Source organism: Geotrypetes seraphini, chromosome 4 (assembly GCF_902459505.1).
Source record: "Geotrypetes seraphini chromosome 4, aGeoSer1.1, whole genome shotgun sequence".
NCBI lineage: Eukaryota > Metazoa > Chordata > Amphibia > Gymnophiona > Dermophiidae > Geotrypetes > Geotrypetes seraphini.
Window position 1 is genome coordinate 85260615 of NC_047087.1, and position 20437 is coordinate 85281051.

Here is a 20437-nt window from a genome sequence, read left to right on the forward strand (position 1 = left end):
CTGTTGATGAAACCAGCAGCAACTTCTATTGGTGGTATATCTAATGCATAATTAGATAAATCCTATAAATATGTTTTCTTCGATCCATCCCAGCTGACTGGATTTTTGTCTCTAAAACGCCTTGATAAAGAATAAGATATAACAACTTCTAAATGTAGAATTAATCTCCTACCATTATAGGCTGTCTTTTTTCTTCTTTTAATATGTTTCCTATATTATGTTTAGTCACTTAATGAATCTTGGAATCTCACATGAGGACTTGAGAATGATAGAATTGTTTGATTTCCTGAAGTTTGATTTGGTGTTTTCCTTAGATTTGTGATTTTATTTCTGTCAATTTTTCTGTTCAAGATGATTATGCTTGGAAATGTATTTTGGAAAATTAAATAAAGGGGAAAAAAATTTACATTCCAATATAATTAAACCATCTGAAGATCTGCTGAACTAGTGTTATCACTGTGGAGCCATGATTTAGTTGTATTGATATACGAGGTCCCCACTAATCCCTATAAGATACCACAGTTTTGCCTAAAATTTACATTCTGCACGTTACAAATCTATAGGTTAATGTAGTAAAGTGCACAAGGCTTGCATAGTGTTAGTGTGTGATACAGTACAAAATTTGTATAAGTTCTACTACTATTTATCATTTCTATAGCATTGAAAGGCGTACTCAGTGCTGTACATTTAATTTTCAGTAGATGGTCCCTGATTCGAAGAGCTTACAATCTAATTTGGACAGACAGAAAGGACATCTCAGGGTTGGGAAGTTTCAAGCAGAAGGAATGATATGATGGGTATAGGTATCTGATGGTGAGTGGGAATTAAGAGTTTGAAAGCAGCTTAAAAAAGTGGGCTGTTAGCTTGCATTTGAATACAGTGCTCCCCCGATCATTTGCGGTTGGCAATTCGCAATCCCGGTCATTCGCAGTATTTTCTGACCGCGAATGACCAGGCAGGAGAGGGCAGCCGTAGAGGCAGGAGAGAGCAGCCGGAGCACCGGCGAGTGAAATAAATCATTCGTGGTATGCTCTGACCGCCTCTTCCTGCACTAAAGTTGGGCCTCACCAATCAGGAGCTGCTTTGACATGCAGCTCCTGATTGGTGAGGCCCGACTTTAGTGCAGGAAGAGGCGGTCGGAGCATACCGCGAGTGATTTCCTTCACTCGCCGGCGCTCCGGCTGCTCTCTCCTGCCTCTCCGGCTGCCCTCTCCTGTCTCCCCCGCTAAAAACTGTATTCACGTTTTTTCAACATTCGCGGGGGTTCCTGGAATGGAACCCCTGCAAATATTAGGGGAGTACTGTACTACTAGAGACAGAGCGTGACATATTGACTGGCAGCCTGTTCCAGGCATATGGCATAGCAAGAAAAAAGGGATGGAGTCTGGAGTTGGTGGTGGAGGAGAAGGGTACAGATAAGATGGACTTACCCGATAAATGGAGTTCACGGGGCAGAGGGGAGCATAGGGGAGATAAGTGATGAGCGATATTGAGGGGCTACAGAGTGAATGGACTTGTAAGTCAGTAAGAAGAATTTGAATTGTATTCAGAAACTGATGAGGAGTCAATGAAGTGACTTGAGGAGAGAGGTAATGTGAGCATGGCAAGCTCTTACTGAATATGAGTCGTGCAGCATCATTTTGAATGGATTGAAGGGGAGAGAGATGGTTGAGCAGAAGACCTGAGAGAAGTATGTTGCAGTAGTCTAAATGAAAGGTGATGAGAGCATTGAAAAGGGTTATGGTAGTGTGCTTAGAGAGGAGAGGTCGGATTTTGGTAATATAGAGGAGGAAGCACTATCCCCCTCATCCCCCACTGGTGCTTCATGCCCAAGTGGATTGGTGAAAGAGAGGGCATTGCCCCCCTCACCTCCCCCCCACACTGATACTTCAGGTTTTAGCAGTTTGTTGGATCTGAGCAAAGAAGGAGAGAGAGGAGTCAAAGATTACCATGAGGTTGCGAGCTGACAAGACACAGAGGAGAGTGTTCTTTATAGAAATAGAGAACAGTGGGAGGTGGGTTTAGGCAGAAAGATAAGGAGTTCGGTTTTAGTGATACACTTCTCCCTCGTCATTTGCGGGGGATACGGGCAGAGCCGGACCGCGAATGCCGAAAAACCGCGATTATCCGGCTCTGACCCACCCCCACCTCCCTGCCGCCTTCCCGGCCTTACCTGGTGGTCTAGAGGGTTTTCGGGACAGGAGCGATCTTCCTACGCTCCTGCCCCGTGCAGATCGCCATCAGGAAATGGCTGTAGGGAGTTCCCGACATAGTCTCGAGAGACTACGGGAACTCCCAGCAGCCATTTCCTGATGGCGATCTGCATGGGGCAGGAGCGTAGGAAGATTGCTCCTGCCCTGAAAACCCTCTAGACCACCAGGTAAGGCCGGGAAGGCGGTAGGGAGGAAAAAAGACTGTTTTTTTAATTTTCCCCCTCCCCAGAAAAAAAATCGCGATTATATGAAACCGCGAGTGCAGGAACCGCGAATGGGGAGGGGGAAGTGTATTCAGTTTTAGATGACGGTGAAACACAGGTAAAAAAAAAATGGTTTTGTACAGGAGCTAAACTTGCATAAAAGTTTGCATATTGCAAACTAGACAAACTGGACAACCAAAATTCATTAATAGACTTCTTATACCACACTCCTCCCATTGTACACTCCATTCATCTTACCAGAACTTACTCGTAATCCAATCATTAAGGGTTATCAATACTATGAGAAATTGCATTTTCTCTGTCACCACCCCCACATTATGGAACTCGGCACCAACTTATATTCGAGAAATTAATTAATTAGACAAATTTAGATCAAGCTTAAAAACTATGTTCTTTGAAGATGCTTTTTTCAGCCCAACCGTCCGCATGGCGAGGGTCATGCCGGTCGGGGGTGGGAAGCGGCCGTTCTTGGGGGGGCGCGTTTGTGTGGGGGGGTATTTTTGACAGGCCTGCCTATCTTTTTTATTCATTTTTTTTAGGGGGCAGATAATTTGCGTGTGTAACACATGCAAAATATCTGTGCCATGGAAAAAATAAATAAAAAAGACAGGCAGGCTTGTCAAAAAACCTGCAGACCTGACGGTAAGTCAGTTACCGAGAGGTCTCAGCAGTCGGGTTTGTCAGTAGTAAAACCCGACTCAAAATAGCCGAGCAATTGTTAGTGAATCAATCGATTGGCTATTTTGCATGGGGTTTTGCTAATTTGCATGGGAGGGTCGGGATCGGATCGCTACAGGATTTAGTGAATGGGGTTGGAGGAAAATTTGCACGATACACGATCGGTTTGCTTAGTGAATTTGGGCCCTTGTAAGGATGTTCTCTTTTAACCAAATAGTAAAATCTGCTATGTCTACCCTACCTTTTGTTTTATCCTTATTTGTTCTTTCCTTTCAAAAATATTGTAGTTCTCCCCCCTTCCTTTTTGGCCAGTACAGTCGTCTGCTATAATGCTTAGTCATTGTTGTCATTGCTGCTTTTATTTTGTTCTGTTTATCCTAAAATGATATCATTTTAATATTTGTTGTCTTTATATTATTTTGTTTTAACTGTCTTTACCCTCTCAAATGTTTTATGAATGTTAGCCGCTTTGAAATTTTGAAAAGATGGGATAACAAAATTTGAATAAACTTGAAACTTAATACCAGCACACAGCTTATTTAATGAGGCTTTTGGCTAATCTGCACAGATGCAGAGAAGTGCTCAGAAGACTCAAAAGGTTAAGTATAATGATGGGGCTCTAATAAGAAGACGGACAAGGCATAAAGCACAGTTACTTACCGTAACAGGTGTTATCCAGGGACAGCAGGCATATATTCTCACATGTGGGTGACGTCATCTACGGAGCCCCGATGCGGACAGCATTTCAAGCAAACTTGATTGAAGATTCAAGCTTGCTGTGCTGCATCACGCATGTGTGCCTCCTGCTCCACTGGAGGGCGCATCCCCTCCTCGTGGTCTCCAGTTCACATATCCAGCAAAGAAGCCAACCCCGGGGAGGTGGGCGGGTTGTGAGAATATATGCCTGCTGTCCCTGGATAACACCTGTTACGGTAAGTAACTGTGCTTTATCCCAGGACAAGCAGGCATGATATTCTCACATGTGGGTGACCTCCAAGCTAATAACTAAGGGGTGGAGGGAAGTTGGCAATTTAAGAAAACAGATTACGTAATACCGATTGGCCGAACCGGCCATCGCTTCTGGACAGTGTATCCAGGCAGTAGTGAGAGGTGAAAGTATGAACCGAAGACCACGTGGCAGCCTTGCAGATATCCTCAATAGGCGTGGACCTGAGGAAAGCTACCGAAGCTGCCATCACTCGGACTTTATGTCCCGTAACTCGACCATGCAGCGCGAGACCAGCCTGAGCGTAGCAGAAAGAAATGCAAGCAGCCAACCAGTTGGACAAGGTGCGCTTGGAAACTGGGCGTCCCAACCTATTAGGGTCAAAGGACAAAAACAATTGTGGAACTGTACGATGAGACTGAGTGCGTTGAAGGTAGAAAGCCAATGCCCTCTTGCAGTCAAGAGTGTGGAGCGCCACCTCTCCAGGGTGAGAGTGGGGCTTGGGAAAGAACACAGGCAGAACAAAGGACTGGTTGAGATGAAAATCAGATATCACCTTAGGCAAAAACTTAGGGTGAGTGCGGAGGACCATCTTGTCGTGGTGGGATACCGTGAAAGGTGGGTCCGCCACCAAGGCCTGCAGCTCGCTAACCCTCTGAGCAGAAGTGAGAGCGAGTAGGAAGATCACTTTCCAAGTGAGGAACTTAAGATGACACTTATCCATAGGCTCAAATGGAGGTTTCATCAGTTGAGCTAGAACCACATTAAGATCCCAAACTACCGGAGGCGGTTTGAGGGGAGGATGAACATTCAAAAGCCCCTTCATGAAACGGGAAACCAAGGGGTGGAGTGAAAGAGCCTTCCCTTCCAGGGGCTGATGAAAGGCAGCAATGGCGCTGAGATGGACTCGAATGGAATTGGTCTTCAGGCCAGAGTGAGATAAATGGAGCAAATACTCCAGAACCGAAGACACAGGGACCGACACCGGGTCCTGGCGGTGAGAGGAGCACCAGGACGAGAATCTAGTCCACTTCTGAGAATAGCAGAGTCTAGTCGAGACTTTCCGAGAAGCCTCCAACACTTCCCTGACCGACTGAGATACGGGGAAGGAAGTCAAGGGGAAAGAAACCAAGCAGTCAGATGAAGAGACTGAAGATTGGGATGTAACAGTGAACCTCGACTCTGAGATAGCAGAGAGGGAAAGACAGGCAGAAGCAGAGGTTCCCTGACACTGAGTTGAAGTAGTAGGGAAAACCAAGGCTGGCGGGGCCATCGAGGAGCGATCAAGTTCAGAGTGGCCCTCAGAGATTTTAGATGGACCAGCGTCCTCAGAATCAGAGGAAACGGCGGGACCGCATAGAGGAATTTTCCCTCCCAATCTAGGAGGAAGGCATCGGCCTCGAGACGGTCCGGGGAGTATATCCTTGAACAGAAGAGAGGCAGTTTTTGATTGTTGGGGGAGGTGAACAGATTTATCTGGGGAGTCCCCCACCTGTCGCAGCATCTGAGAATGCAGGGACCACTCGTGTGGCTGGAGGAGGCGGCTGAGCCTGTCCGCCAGGCAGTTTTGTTCCCCTTGGATGTAAACCGCTCGAAGGGAGATGTTTTGGGAGACTGCCCACTCCCAGAGCCGTAAGGCCTCCTGGCAGAGGGGCCAAGACCCCGTCCCTCCTTGCTTGTTTACGTAGTAATTCGCCACCTGGTTGTCTGTGCGGACGAGAACCACCCGGTCGTGAAGCAGATGCTGAAAGGCCACCGCGGCGAGGTAAATGGCCCGGAGCTCCAGCACGTTGATGTGGCAGCGACGGTCCTCTGTGGTCCACAGACCTTGAGTGTGTAGACTGTCTACATGAGCCCCCCAAGCGTACTCCGACGAGTCCGTGGTTAGGACCTTGTGGTGTGGAGGGGCGAGAAAGAGCAAACCCTTGGAAAGATTCGAAGAGTTGGTCCACCAACGGAGCGATCTTTGCAAGGAAGGAGTCACTGTCACATGGCGGTTGATCGGGTCCCGATCCTGACGCCATTGTGATGCCAACGTCCACTGTGGTAACCGCAGGTGAAGGCGAGCAAGCGGGGTAACGTGGACTGTGGAGGCCATATGGCCGAGGAGCGTCATCATCTGTCGTGCCGAGACCGAGGTCGATCTCGATACCTGTCGGCTCAGATTTACCAACGCCTCCCGCCGCTGAGGGGGGAGGAAGGAACGAAGATGGACCGTGTCCAGCACGGCCCCGATGAATTGTAAGGACTGAGAGGGGCACAGCTGGGATTTTGGAAAGTTTATCTCGAACCCCAGACACTGAAGCGAAGTAATAGTCTGTCGGGTCGCTGAGATAACCCCTTCCATGGTCGGGGCTTTGATCAGCCAATCGTCCAGGTATGGGAATACTTGCAGACCCTGGGAGCGTAAGGCAGCCGCGACCACTACGAGGCACTTCGTGAAGACTCGGGGGGACGAGGACAGGCCGAAGGGGAGGACCTGGTATTGTAGGTGGAGGTCCCCCACCTGAAAGCGGAGGAATCTGCGACAAGCAGGGTGCACCGGAACATGGGTGTAGGCCTCCTTCAGATCGAGGGAGCAGAGCCAATCGCCCTCGTCGATCAGGGGGTAAAGAATCGGAAGGGAAAGCATCCGAAACTTTTCCCTCGTCAGAAATTTGTTCAGGCGCCTCAAGTCCAGGATCGGGCGCAGGTCTCCCGTCTTCTTCGGTACCAGGAAGTATCGGAAGTAAAACCCTTGGCCCCTTTGATTTTGGGGAACCAGTTCCACCGCCTGCAGGCGAAGGAGGTCCTGTGCCTCGGAGAGGAGGAGGGACAGCTGCGCTCAATTGGGAGGACATGCACTTGGTGGGCTGTCGGGAGGAACCTCCCGAAAGTTGAGCGAGTACCCTGATGAGATCACGCCAAGGACCCATGAGTCCGACGTTATGGCTTCCCAGCGAGGGTAGTAGGCTTGTAGGCGGCCCCCGATGGGAAGGAGACCAGGTGGAGGTGCGGAGGGGGCCCGCCCCCGTCCGCTCATCCCGTCAAAAGGACGGAGACGGCTTCGCAGGCGCAGTGGGCTGTGATTTTGGTGGAGCCCTAGAGTGAGCCTGGGGGCGGCGAGGCGGCGGTCTGGAAAAGGCTGGAGTAGACTTCTGGGGGTAGTGGCGAGGCAATCCCCGGAAGGGGCGAGAGGCTTGCGGTTTAGGTTTTTGCTGGACGAGAGATGCGAAGGAACGTTCGTGTTCCGACAACCGTTTCGTAGCTGCCTCGATGGTGTCGTCAAACAGTTCCTTCCCGACGCAAGGGAGGTTAGCTAACCGATCTTGCAGGTTAGGGTCCATATCGATGAGCCCTAGCCACGCCAGTCGGCGCATGGCCACCGCGAAGGCTGCGACCCTGGAAGACAGTTCAAAGCCATCGTAAGCGGCATGGAACAAGTGTAGTCGGAGGTTGGAAAAATCCTTGAGGAGGAGGCCAAACGCTGCCTGGCGAGGGGCAGGTAGGTCCCCCGAGAAGGAAGCCAGCAGCCCAATGAGGTGTTTCAGGTAGGAGGAAAAGGTGAAAGTGTAGTTCAGGACCCTAGAGGCCATCATAGAGTTCTGATACAAACGGCATCCGAATTTGTCTAGTGTCCGGCCTTCACGTCCAGGAGGAACCGCCGTGGACACTCTAGAGGGGTGAGCTTTCTTCAGAGAAGACTCCACCAGTAAGGATTGGTGGGACAACTGTGGTTGCTCAAACCCCGGGCATGGCACCGTTCGGTACTTAGACTCCATTTTAGATGGGACCGCCGTCACCATGTAGGGAGTCTCGAGGTTCCTTATGAGGGTCTGCCGGAGTACCAGGTTCAGCGGTAGCCAGAGGGACTCTCGGGGCGGGGAAGGCATATCCAGCTCAGCCAGGTACTCCTTGGAGTACCTCGAGTCGGATTGCAAGTCCAAGTCAAGGGCACGTCCCATGTCCTGGACGAACCTCGTGAAGGAAGGTCGGTGGGATCCCGTGGCCCCTTGCAGGGACGGTGACCGAGACCTCCGTTTCGCCGAGAAAGAAGGGGAAGCCTCCCTCGAATAGCGAGGTTCTCGCTCGGACCCTTGATCCGACGCCGGGGACGCGCTATGGAAACGCTCCCAGGTCGAGGACCTGCGTCGCCTCGAGGAGCCCCTCGGGGACGCCGCCGGGGTACAGGGTACCGACCGATGTCGGGTCGGGGACCCCTCCCCGGACTCCCTCAGCGAAAGCCTGGAGCCTCGGACTGGAGCCCCGGTCTGAGGGGGAGTCAGTAGGAGCTGTGGGTTAGTGAGAGACAACTCGGTAACCCGTAGCGGTCCCCCCGATCGGGTCGAGGGAGAGCGGCCTCGAGCCGGAGGCGAACTCCGGGCCTTTTTAGAGAGGGGCTTCGATTTTCGTTTCGCCCCGCGGTGCTCCGCCGGGGACGCGCGCCTCGAGTGCCTCGGAGAGGAATCCGAGGAAGAAGAGAGGCAGCGAAAACGGCATGCTTTGCCTCGAGGGGTCTCAACGCATTACTCAGGCTGGTCCGGCGCACGCGAGGTCGAGGTCGAGGCCGGTTGAAGGTGAGCCATGGCAGCGGAGAGCTCCGTTGTGATCATTGCTCGGAGCAGCTCCTGGAATACCGGCACGGACAGCATCGATGGCATGTCCGAGGCCGTGGTGCACTCCACCAGGGGCGATCTCGATTCAGAGCATTCCCGAGTGGTGGAGGCACGTCCTGAGGTCTTCGGGGGTTTCGCCGGGGCCGTGGGCAAGGAACTCCCCCGTTGTCCGGCCATTGTCCCCGAGGTTGGCTTCTTTGGAGGTATGGAACCTGAGGAAGGAAGAGGGGACTTACCCGGAGCCGAAGACTTCTGAGAGCTCGGGGTCTTCGAGGTCAAGTCCCGAGCCGGGGCCGAGGTACCCGAGGCCGAGATCGAGGCCGGGGCCGAAGCCGGGGCCAATCTCGAGGCCAAGGTCGAGGGTTGATCAGCAGCAAATAGGTCCACCATGCGGGCCCGTCGTCGACGGAGCGCCCGGTGTTGGAAGGTTGCGCACCGGGGCCAAGTTTCTGTTGGATGATCGGCCCCCAGGCAGAGGATGCACCAGCGATGCGGGTCTGTAAGTGATAGAAGACGCTCGCACCCGGTGCACTTTTTAAAGCCCGAAACGGGCCGGGACATAGGAAGTCCAGGCGACCGCGGCCAATCAGGCCACGTGGCCGCGATGACCCGGGAGCCCCCGGATCGCGAGAAAAAAGCGCGAAAAGCGCGACGAGCAGGAAGAAGAAAGAAAATTTATACGCACAGCGACTTTTAACGAAGAAAAAACAACAAATCGCGGTGCAAAGAAGGCACTGGGGCAGAGCTAAGAAAAAACGTGTCTTCTTAGCACAGCGTAAAAAAACGAACTGGAGACCACGAGGATGGGATGCGCCCTCTAGTGGAGCAGGAGGCACACATGCGTGATGCAGCACAGCAAGCTTGAATCTTCAATCAAGTTTGCTTGAAATGCTGTCTGCATCGGGGCTCCGTAGATGACGTCACCCACATGTGAGAATATCATGCCTGCTTGTCCTGGGATAAAAGGGTTAGCACTGATTCCCAAACCTGGAGAACCCGAGCCAATTGGGTTTTCAGGATATACACAATGAATATGCATGAGATTGATTTGCATACACTGCCTCTTTGGTATGCAAATCTGCCTCATGCATATTCATTGTAGATATCCTGAAAACCTGCCTTCTCCAGGATAGGTTTGGGAATCCCTGTTCTATGGTAACATTTGGTGAGGGTTTAATACCCGTTTCTTTTTTTCTGATGCCATTGTACAGGACCCACAACTTTTTTTCTGGCCTCAATGAAGAGCATGGGTTAAAAAAAAGGCAATTGGGGAAGTGTGCTGGACAAGCTGTACTATAACTTCCTAAGAGCATGTTTAGATTCCCCAAGATATCTACAAATAAACAAATGGAATGCATGAGGAGCAAAAAAGGCTCATAACTGTCTCAAAACAAAAAAGCCAGACTTATAGACTGTACCTGTACGGTGGTAAGTCAAAAGCGCGAAGACAACTGAGCGCAAGACAATTCAGCGCAACCACAATTGCGGCAAGACAATTCATCGCAACCACAATTGCACACAAGACAACTCAGCGCAACCACAATTGCGCGCAAGACAACTCAGCGCAACCACAATTGCGCGCAAGACAACTCAGCGCAACCACAATTGCGCACAGCGAACTACAACACATGCGCGCATGCACAGGAAATTTTAACAACACAATCACGTGCAGGTGAGAGAGAATGACTAGTAATTGTTGTTGACAGAAGCAGAGAAGAAACCATATAAAATCAGTGGTAAATTAGTATGAATAATTTGATGAATTATGGATGTTATTTTAAATGATATATGATAGAAAATTGGAAGCCAGTGTAATTAGTAGGGGAGGAACACTATCATATTTCTTTGCTCCATAAATAACTTCTACAGCTGTGCATTTATTTCAGTGGGTAGTTTTTTTGCAGTAAGGCAGAGTGTGGGATAATAGAGCATTTGCTTGAGGGTTTTGTGGTGGGGTAGTTTGTGGGGGGGTGGGGCAATTGTGGAGAGTGTTTGTGCTATGGGGCATTTTGGCCCAGATTCTATAAATGCTGCCTGAAGATAGGTGTCTATATCAGCGCACTTAGCCAATCTAGGCACTTAATTTTCTTAATCAGTGCCATTAACTGAAAGTGCAATTTTAAAAAAACAATTTAAAAAGGTTTAAAAAATTAATTAGCCGGTAGGTGCCTAACTTGGTAGGCATCTACACGGAGGCACCTACCAGCACGTAGGCATGGCTAGGGGCAGACTGGGTGGGTGTAGCTTGATTTAGACTCACTCATTTAAGCCAAGAAAACCCTGGCCTAAATGGCAGTGTGCCTAAGGATTCAATGCCTACTGTTGCCTAAGACCACTTAGGCACCACTAGGTGTGATTCTATAAATGGTGCCTAATGGATTGACAATTCCACTCAACGGCTCCTAGCATGCATCATTTATAGAATCAGGGCCTTTGTGTGGTAGGACGGTTGCAAGGGGATAATTGTAGGGGAACAGGTAGCTGGGAATGGGATGTTTCAGTGCGAGATATTTAATCGTAGCAGTTTCATTGCGGCCCTTTAAGGACGGGCTGTTTCATCGTGCTGAGTTGGCCCCTGCCCAGCTCACCTGAATGGGCTGCTCATGAGATGTCTGACAAATGCCAAGTCTGACAGATGTTGAGTCAGCCCCTTTACGCTGTGTTGCCCTCCACCCTGCTCACCTGAAGAGCTGAGGAGTCTGACACATGCTGACCCCATGCTGTCTCAGAGAGCCAGTGGGGAACATTCTCCCGTCTTTCAAACCTTGAAGCAATTGGGCCTGAAACATCAGTGGGGGCGCAAGGGGATCAGTACTACCCCTCTTTCACCAACCCCGGAAGCCTTCTTTTACCTGTCCAATTGGGACTTAGGCACCAATGGGGGAGGCAAGCCTTCTATAACATGACCCCTCTTTTACCATGATATTTTTCCGATGGAATGGCAGCTTCAGTAAGCAAAGCACTTGCCAGTGATGAAATGGCCATATAGAACTAGGTATGATGAAAGGCTGCACTGAACTGTCCTAGACCCAAGGCAGCTGGGGTGGTAGGGCTGGAAGAGCAGGAAATTCCATCATTTAAACTGACTTGCTATATTTTCAGTCAAAATTTCTATGTTATCGAAGCTGGACCTCCTTTTCCCATGGCATTAGGTCATATTTTGGGAGGTTAATTTTGCTGGAATCTGTCTCTCAATTTGTTTCATTTTCTAACTCCATATATTTTTACTATTTTTCCCCCAAATGCCAGGTTTCATCATGTTGTTTATAAATCTCAAAAACCCAAATAGGAAAGAATAGAACAAACTGAAGAAAACTGAAGACCCATCACAAAATTTATATTAATTTTTAACTCATTACTTATTTATAATTATCTCCAGTGATCTCCTAATATACTATACAACGTAGGAAGGTTTCATTATCCCAGGACAAGCAGGCAGCATATTCTTGACTGATGGGTGACGGCACCGACGGAGCCCCGGTACGGACAATTTTAGAGTGATTGCACTCTAAGAACTTGGAAAGTTCTAGCAGGCCGCACCGCGCACGCGCGAGTGCCTTCCCGCCCGACGGAGGCGCACGGTTCCCAGTTTCTTAGTTTCCGCGGAGCTAAGAAGACGCGTCCTTTTCAACGGCTATTGAAAATAATTTTTTCTTCGCTTCCCGCTCACGTAAACCTTCAGGAAATCTTTTTTCCTCTTTTTCTTTTGTTCTTTTTTTGATTTAAAAAAAAAAAAAAAACTTTACATTTTTTTCGGTTCGCCCCAGCGGGGCCTGTTGCCACCATCGAGGCCTCGGCCTTCGATTTGGCAGAAGCCGTTTTTACGTTCATGCCCCCCCAACCCGGGTTTAAGAAGTGCCAGCGGTGTGCACGGCCCATTTCTCTCACCAACCCACACAACTGGTGCTTACAGTGTCTGGGTCCAGACCATCGGGCGTCCACCTGCACCCGCTGTGCCACTTTAAAAAAACGGACTTTGAAAAACTGTCAAATCCAACAACGGTTCTTATTTGGTGCCAAGATGTCTGAACCTACGGCACCGGCACCGACATCGGCCCCGTCTCAGTCGGCACCCACCTCGTCGACACCGCACCGGCGTCGCATCCTTCAGGTAAGCCGGCTAAGAAGCCTTCCTCGCTGGAGCGTCCTCCGGTCTCAGTAGCAGCGAGCCCAGTCCTGCCGACCTCGAGGCGCCCGCGGAAGCGCTCCGCCCCGATTGAGGTTAGCCCCTCGACCTCGGGTTCCTCCTCTTCGGGGTGTCGAGCGGCACCGTAGGTACCACAGAAGAAAAAAGCGGTACCGGTGCCTTCACTGGACGAGCGGATTGCTGCAGTCCTGCAGGTGCAACTTAAGGAGCAGTTGCAGCAGCTCCTTCCTGCTTTATTGACACTGAACCTTCCAGTCCCGGTCCAGTCTGAGCCACTATTGTCAGCGTCCACTTTGTCGGTGCCGGTACATTCTGCTTCCTCGGTCTCCATGCTTATCCTGGCACCAGAACCGAGAGCTCTACACCAGGCTGTGCAAACTTCGGCACCGATACAGCCCTTAACATCTCCCAGTACCGCTTCTCTGAGGTCGGTAAGTCGACACACAAAACCCGACACCTGGAACCCTCCACACCGGAGTCCCGGGACCGCAGCTTCCAAGTTAGGGATCCTGATCTGTGGGGTGACTCCGAAGAGCCTCTTCTTTCTGAGGGGGAGTGTTCATCGGGTGAAGAGGATCCTTCTGTTTTAGATCCGTCCTCTAAACCTGATGCTACCTCTTTTCACCTCCTTCTTGAAAGAGATGTGTGAATCTCTTTCTATTCCCTTGGAGGCTGAGTCCAAAAAATCCAAAGCGTTCCTTGATGCACTGGATTTTGACCAGCTTCCAAGGGAATTTCTGAAATTACCCCTCCACGATATCTTGAGGAAGACTTTTTACAAGAATCTAGAGACACCTTTGACTATCCCAGGAGCCCCTCGTAAATTGGACTCCTTATATAAAGTCATCCCCATTCCTGGCTTTGACAAACCGCAACTTCCACATGAGTCTCTTTTAGTGGAATCCACACTTAAAAAATCCACAGGAGCTAGTGTGTATGCCTCAGTCCCTCCTGGCAGAGAAGTTAAGACCATGGATAAATTTGGCAAAAGGTTGTACCAGAATGCGATGTTGGCTAACAGGTCAGGGAATTATGCCTTTCATTTTTCTTTTTATCTGAAGCATCTCATTTAAAATCTGACTGCTTTTGAAAAGTACCTCCCTGACCGCAAGAAATCTGCCTTTCGCCAATGTTCTTCCTCTCTTTTACAGCTTCGGAAATTCATGGTCCGGTCGATCTACGACACATTTGAACTGACCTCTCGAGCCACGGCCATGTCTGTTGCCATGCGTCATCTGGCTTGGCTCAGAGTCTCAGAACTTGATGTCAACCATCAAGACCGCCTAGCTAATGCTCCTTGCCTAGGCGATGAGCTCTTTGGAGAATCCATGGACTCCACTACGCAAAAACTCTCTGCTCATGAGACTAGGTGGGATACTCTCCTGAAAACTAAAAAGAAAACCCCCCCTGCCCAGCTTTTTCGGCAACAATCGGCCTACCAACGCCGCTATGTGGCTCGTCCTTTGCCACCGGCTCCTCAACAGCCTAGACGTCAGCGCCAACAGCAAAGGCAAACTCCTAGGCCAGCACAGCAACAACAGGTAAAGCCTCCTCCACCACAAAAGTCTACCCAACCCTTTTGACTTGGTTCTCCAGGGCATAGCCAGTGTTCTACCATCTGCCCATCTTCCACGACCCATAGGAGGACGTCTTGCTTTTTACATCAGCCGTTGGGAAATCATCACCTTGGATCAGTGGGTCGTCAACATCATCCGCCACGGCTATTCTCTCAACTTTCAGACTCTTCCTACTCAAAGTCTGCCAAAAGAGTCTGCTTTGAACACTCCTCAGTTTTCCCTTCTTCTTCAAGAGGTTCAATCCCTCCTCCTTCTGAACGCCATAGAGGAAGTTCCTCTAGATCAAAAGGGGCAGGGATTCTACTCCCGTTATTTTCTGATTCCCAAAAAAACAGGAGATCTCAGACCCATCCTAGATCTTCGCGATCTCAACAAATGCTTGGTGAAAGAAAAATTCAAGATGCTCTCTTTAGCCACTCTTTACCCTCTTCTCACTCAAGGCGACTGGCTATGCTCCCTCGATCTCAAAGAGGCATATACTCACATACCGGTCAATCTGGCCTCTAGACAGTACCTCCGCTTCATGATCAATCATTGTCATTACCAATACAAGGTGCTGCCCTTCGGTCTTGCCTCCTCTCCAAGAGTGTTCACTAAATGTCTGATTGTGGTGGCTGCTTTTCTACGCTCTCACCATCTTCAGGTCTTTCCTTACCTGAACAACTGGTTAATCAAGGCCACTTCCTCTCAGACAGTGCTCCTGGCCACCAACCAGACCATCCTTTTTCTTCTACTCCTGGGGTTCGAGATCAATCTACCCAAATCTCATCTCATCGCCACTCAGAGACTTCAATTCATTGGAGCGGTCTTGGACACAGTCCTCATGAGAGCGTTCCTGCCATCCAACCGCCTTCAAAATCTTCAATCTCTATGTCAGCAGGTGCTTCCACAACGTTCCATCTCTGCCAAGCAAATGATGATACTCTTAGGTCACATGGCCTCGACAGTTCATGTCACCCCCTTTGCACGTCTTCACCTACGCACTCCTCAATGGACCTTAGCTACTCAGTGGTCCCAGGCGACAGATCCTTGCTCACGGCAAATATTTGTGACATCATCTCTTCGTCAATCTCTACAATGGTGGTTGATATCCTCAAATCTCTCCAGAGGTCTTCTGTTCCATCTACCTCCTCATCAACTAGTCATCACCACCGACGCCTCCCCTTATGCCTGGGGAGCTCATTTGAATGAGTTCCAAACACAAGGCCTTTGGACAGCCCAGGAAAAGAAGCATCACATCAATTTCCTGGAACTCAGAGCGATGTTTTATGCCCTCAAGGCTTTCCAACATCTTCTCTTTCCTCAAATTCTACTACTATGCACAGACAATCAAGTTGTGATGTACTACATCAACAAACAGGGTGGGACAGGCTCTCGCCTTTTGTGTCAGGAAGCCCAGAGGATTTGGTCTTGGGCCACAGATCACCACTTATTCCTGAAAGCTATCTACATTCAGGGAGAACAGAATTCCTTAGTGGACAATCTCAGCAGAATTCTCCAGCCTCACGAGTGGACTCTCGATCCTTTGACTCTACAGTCCATCTTCGCTCAATGGGGCACTCCTCAGATAGACCTCTTTGCAGCTCCTCACAATCACCAGCTGCCCCTCTTCTGCTCCAGACTCTACTCTCCTCACCGTCTGGCAGCAGATGCATTTCTCCTCGATTGGTCCAATCTGTTCCTGTATGCTTTCCCTCCTCTGCCTCTCATGTTACGTACCCTGTTCAAGCTCAAGAGGGAACAGGCCACCATGATTCTCATCGCTCCACGGTGGCCCAGGCAACATTGGTTCTCCCTTCTACTTCAACTCAGTTCCAGGGAGCCTATTCTTCTTCCACTGTTTCCTTCTCTGCTTACACAGCATCAGGTGACCCTTCTGCATCCCAACCTCCAGTCTCTGCACCTGACAGCTTGGTATCTCTCGGGCTGACTTCACATGATACTCTTTTATCTCAGCCCATTCGTTCTATTCTGGATGCCTCCAGGAAACCGGCCACTTTGCAATGTTACCATCAGAAGTAGACACGGTTTTCTTCCTGGTGTCTTCTTCATCATCATGATCTCACTTCCCTTGCAGTGGAGACCTTGTTAGATTATCTTCTTTCTTTGTCTGACTGTGGTCTCAAGTCTACTTCCATCAGAGTCCACCTCAGTGCTATTGCTGCTTTTCATGAGCCAGTTCATGGCAAACTCCTTTCAGCTCATCCTTTGGTTTCCAGATTCATGCGGGGTCTTTTCAATGTGAAACCACCTCTTAAGGCTCCTCCTGTAGTCTGGGATCTCAATGTGGTTCTCTCCGCCTTAATGAAGCCTCCGTTTGAACCTTTGGCTACAGCTCCTTTCAAGTTCCTCACTTGGAAAATGGTCTTCCTTATTGCTCTTACCTCTGCCAGGAGGGTCAGTGAGCTACATGCACTAGTTGCGGATCCACCTTTTACAGTCTTTCATCATGACAAGGTGGTTCTGCGTACTCATCCAAAGTTTCTCCCTAAGGTTGTCTCTGAATTCCATCTCAACCAATCCATTGTTCTGCCTGTCTTCTTTCCGAAACCTCACTCTCATTCTGGAGAACAGGCTCTGCATACTTTGGACTGTAAGCGGGCTTTAGCTTACTATTTAAACCGTACTAAGCCCCACAGATCATCTCCACAACTCTTTCTGTCCTTTGATCCGAATAAATTGGGATGTCGTGTTTCTAAACGTATGTTGTCCAATTGGCTTGCAGCGTGCATTTCATTCTGTTATGCTCAGTCCGGACTGACACTGGAAGGTTCGGTCACGGCCCATAGAGTTCGAGCTATGGCAGCATCTGTAGCTTTCCTCCGTTCCACTCCTATTGAGGAAATCTGCAAGGCTGCTACTTGGTCCTCAGTTCATACTTTTACATCTCATTATTGTCTGGATGCATTCTCCAGACGGGATGGACACTTCGGCCAATCTGTTTTGCAAAATTTGTTTTCCTAATGGCCAACCTTCCCTCCATCCCTCTTTTTATTAGCTTGGAGGTCACCCATCAGTCAAGAATATGCTGCCTGCTTGTCCTGGGATAAAGCACAGTTACTTACCGTAACAGGTTTTATCCAGGGACAGCAGGCAGATATTCTTGTGTCCCACCCACCTCCCCGGGTTGGCTTCTTAGCTGGCTTATCCTAACTGGGGACCGCGCGCCTCAGTCAGGCGGGAAGGCACTCGCGCGTGCGTGGTGTGGCCTGCTAGAACTTTCCAAGTTCTTAGAGTGCAATCACTCTAAAATTGTCCGTACCGGGGCTCCGTCGGTGCCGTCACCCATCAGTCAAGAATATCTGCCTGCTGTCCCTGGATAACACCTGTTACGGTAAGTAACTGTGCTTTATGTTCCATGAAATTGTCAGTTATTTATCCCCCTGCCCCCAGACAGACATACTGAACTTGTTTAGTATAATTTTTTCCATATGCCTTTGGGTTGGATAGAATCCTAAAACCTTTCAATAAAACAATACAAGTTTCCTGTGTATATGTGTTAACATTCTAGGATATTTATGTGATTGACGAACGCTTCCATTATTACCTCCGCACCTGGCTGAATTGCATGCTCGATGTTGCAGGGACCATCCTCATCATTGGGTTTGCCACACCGCTCTCAATTCTGGTTATCCTCCCACTGGGATTCCTGTATCTCTCCATCCAAGTAAGTAATTAAAGGAATAAAATAAAGCAATAAAGGAGTAGATTCAAGAAAGAGTGCCAAATTTTGGCACTGGGCTGGTGCACGCTAAGCACAAATTGTATAATGCAATTCTGCGCAGATCCGCAGTTTTGTGCCTAACGTTAGATGCAGGCATTTATGCCATGTCAAAGGCTGGTATAAGTGCTTGCATCTTACTGTGGGCAATTAAGTGTGTAACTCCTAGTATTTTATAAGCTGAACACTAACTCCTAGGCATGTCCCTGACCCGCCCATGCCCCACCTACATCCACACCCCTAGAAATTGTGCATGATAGAATTTGCGCACACAACTTGTACTGCAGAATAGCTACTAGGGGCAGTTGGGCATGCAACTAATTGGTGCCAATTAATAAGGATTAATGCCAGTAATTGGCTGTTAACAGCACACAACTGACCTTATTCTGTAAATTGCGTGCACAAATTTGTGCATGCAAGTTTATAGAATTAGGGAGGTAACTTGTATTTGAGAATCTTTCTAGTCTTCTTCCTTTGATCAGAAGTATTAATGGACATTTGCAAAATACATATGAAATCACAGAACCCTGATTTGTGGAATCATTTCTTGCTTATTAACAAGGTTGAAGAAATATATATATATATACACACTGAAGGGGCTTACCTGAAAATGCAGTTTTGACCAGCCATGCACCTTAAAACATGGTTTTCTCAACTATGAATTGTGAGCTGGCATTGGAGGAAATGGTTGGATGGTGGTTTTATGAAAACTACTAAAATGCTGTGTGGGCTAGTTTTGAATTTTACTCCATTGGTTTTATGGTTACTGTTATGTATTGTCATTCTTTTTGGAGTGTTATGTTACATTTGTGTGTCACTGTTAATAGTCTTAAAGTATTATGTACATATTACTTATTTATTTATTTATTAATTCATTCAATTTTCTATACCGTTCTCCCAGGGGAGCTCAGAACGGTTTACATGAATTTTATTCAGGTACTCAAGCATTTTTCCCTGCTGTCCTGGCGGGCTTACAATCCATCTAATGCACCTGGGGCGATTGGGTGACTTGCCCAGAATCACAAGGAACAGTGTGGGTTTGAATCCACAACCTCAGGGTGCTGAGGCTGTAGCTTTAACCACTACACCACACTCCCCTTGAAACTTTTCTTGCATGATACCAAAAAGATGGGTTCAAATCCTCATCAAAATACCCAGCATGATCCAAGGTAGTATTGTGGGTTTCTGGCACTGACAGTATGTCCCTCATTCTATATAATGTGCCAAAACTTAAGTGTCAATTTGGCATGTAACTTCTACTTGCAATGGCAGTTATACTCCAAAATGGGGGTGAAATGCAAGGCATACACATAAGTGCACTTAGGCGCCATTCTGTAACTTGGCACCTAAGTGTTCCAGCACATAACTTCAAGGGGGGGGGGTATGTGTGGGAATGGCGTGGGTGGGCCATGGGTACATCACCAAGGGATGTGCACAACTTATAGAATATTGTCAGTTGTGAATGCAGGCTGCCACATTTAGGCATGCGTCTTTCTGCCCGCTATTGACATGGTTTAAGTGGGCATGCCTAAATGTTGGCAAGTAACTGCTGACTTGGCACACCAATTAATAGAATACCAGCTTAGTGCTCAAATGTTTGGCACTTAAATTTTAACATCCTTTATAGAATTGCACATTATGTTCTTGCTTGTTAATGTCCTTGCATCTATTAGAGCGAACAGGGTGCAATATACTATGTTAATACATGTTGTCGACCTTCCATCCCCACAGCAAATGCTTATACTGTATTAATGAAGTGCTTTACCCTTATTTTCTCCTTCCATATCCTTTTCCACAGTTCCATTGGATGGGAAATAGAGGGAACATCTAAAGAACCACAGTTTTATCAACAGATGTCTCCCAAATTCACAGTAAAGGGGTGATTTTCAGCATGACTAGCAAAGCAATGTGCACGCACATAACTGTTTAATTATAAGGAGTAGACAAAGTTGTGTTTTATTAATGTAATAACTTAATCTATGCTGTGACTGCTGCAGTTGACTGATGGTCACTTGGTTGGTTGGTTTTTTTGGTTATTGGATCAATAAATCACCATTCCATATATACCATCCCATCTGTGGCTAAAAAGTTGCAAGGGATCCAAAATGTAACCTGTTTTCTCCTTGTACTTTTAGAGATACTATATTGCTAGTTCCCGACAAATCCGGCGACTGGATGGAGCGTCTCGTTCTCCTGTCATTTCGCATTTCAGTGAATCCATATTGGGAGCATCAACAATTCGAGCCTATGGCCACCAGGAAAGGTTCACGAATCAGAACCGAGATGTGATGAATGAGAATTTAGTCTGCTACTATAACAATGTAATTTCAAACAGG

At 48.5% G+C, this 20437-nt stretch overlaps 1 protein-coding gene across 4 annotated transcripts in view; it reads left to right on the forward strand.

Annotated features, from left to right (window-relative positions):
- LOC117359556 (multidrug resistance-associated protein 1-like) overlaps positions 1-20437 on the forward strand; it is a 128267-nt gene that overhangs the window by 83320 nt on the left and 24510 nt on the right. For all 4 annotated transcript variants that reach the window (XR_004539264.1, XM_033942530.1, XM_033942531.1 and 1 more), the window contains exons 20-21: positions 17892-18047; positions 20237-20436. Coding sequence is in view for 3 of the 4 variants with exons in the window: in XM_033942530.1 (XP_033798421.1) it covers positions 17892-18047; positions 20237-20436 (356 nt within the window). In the remaining variant the exon portion in view is untranslated. The remainder of the gene's footprint in view (positions 1-17891; positions 18048-20236; position 20437) is intronic.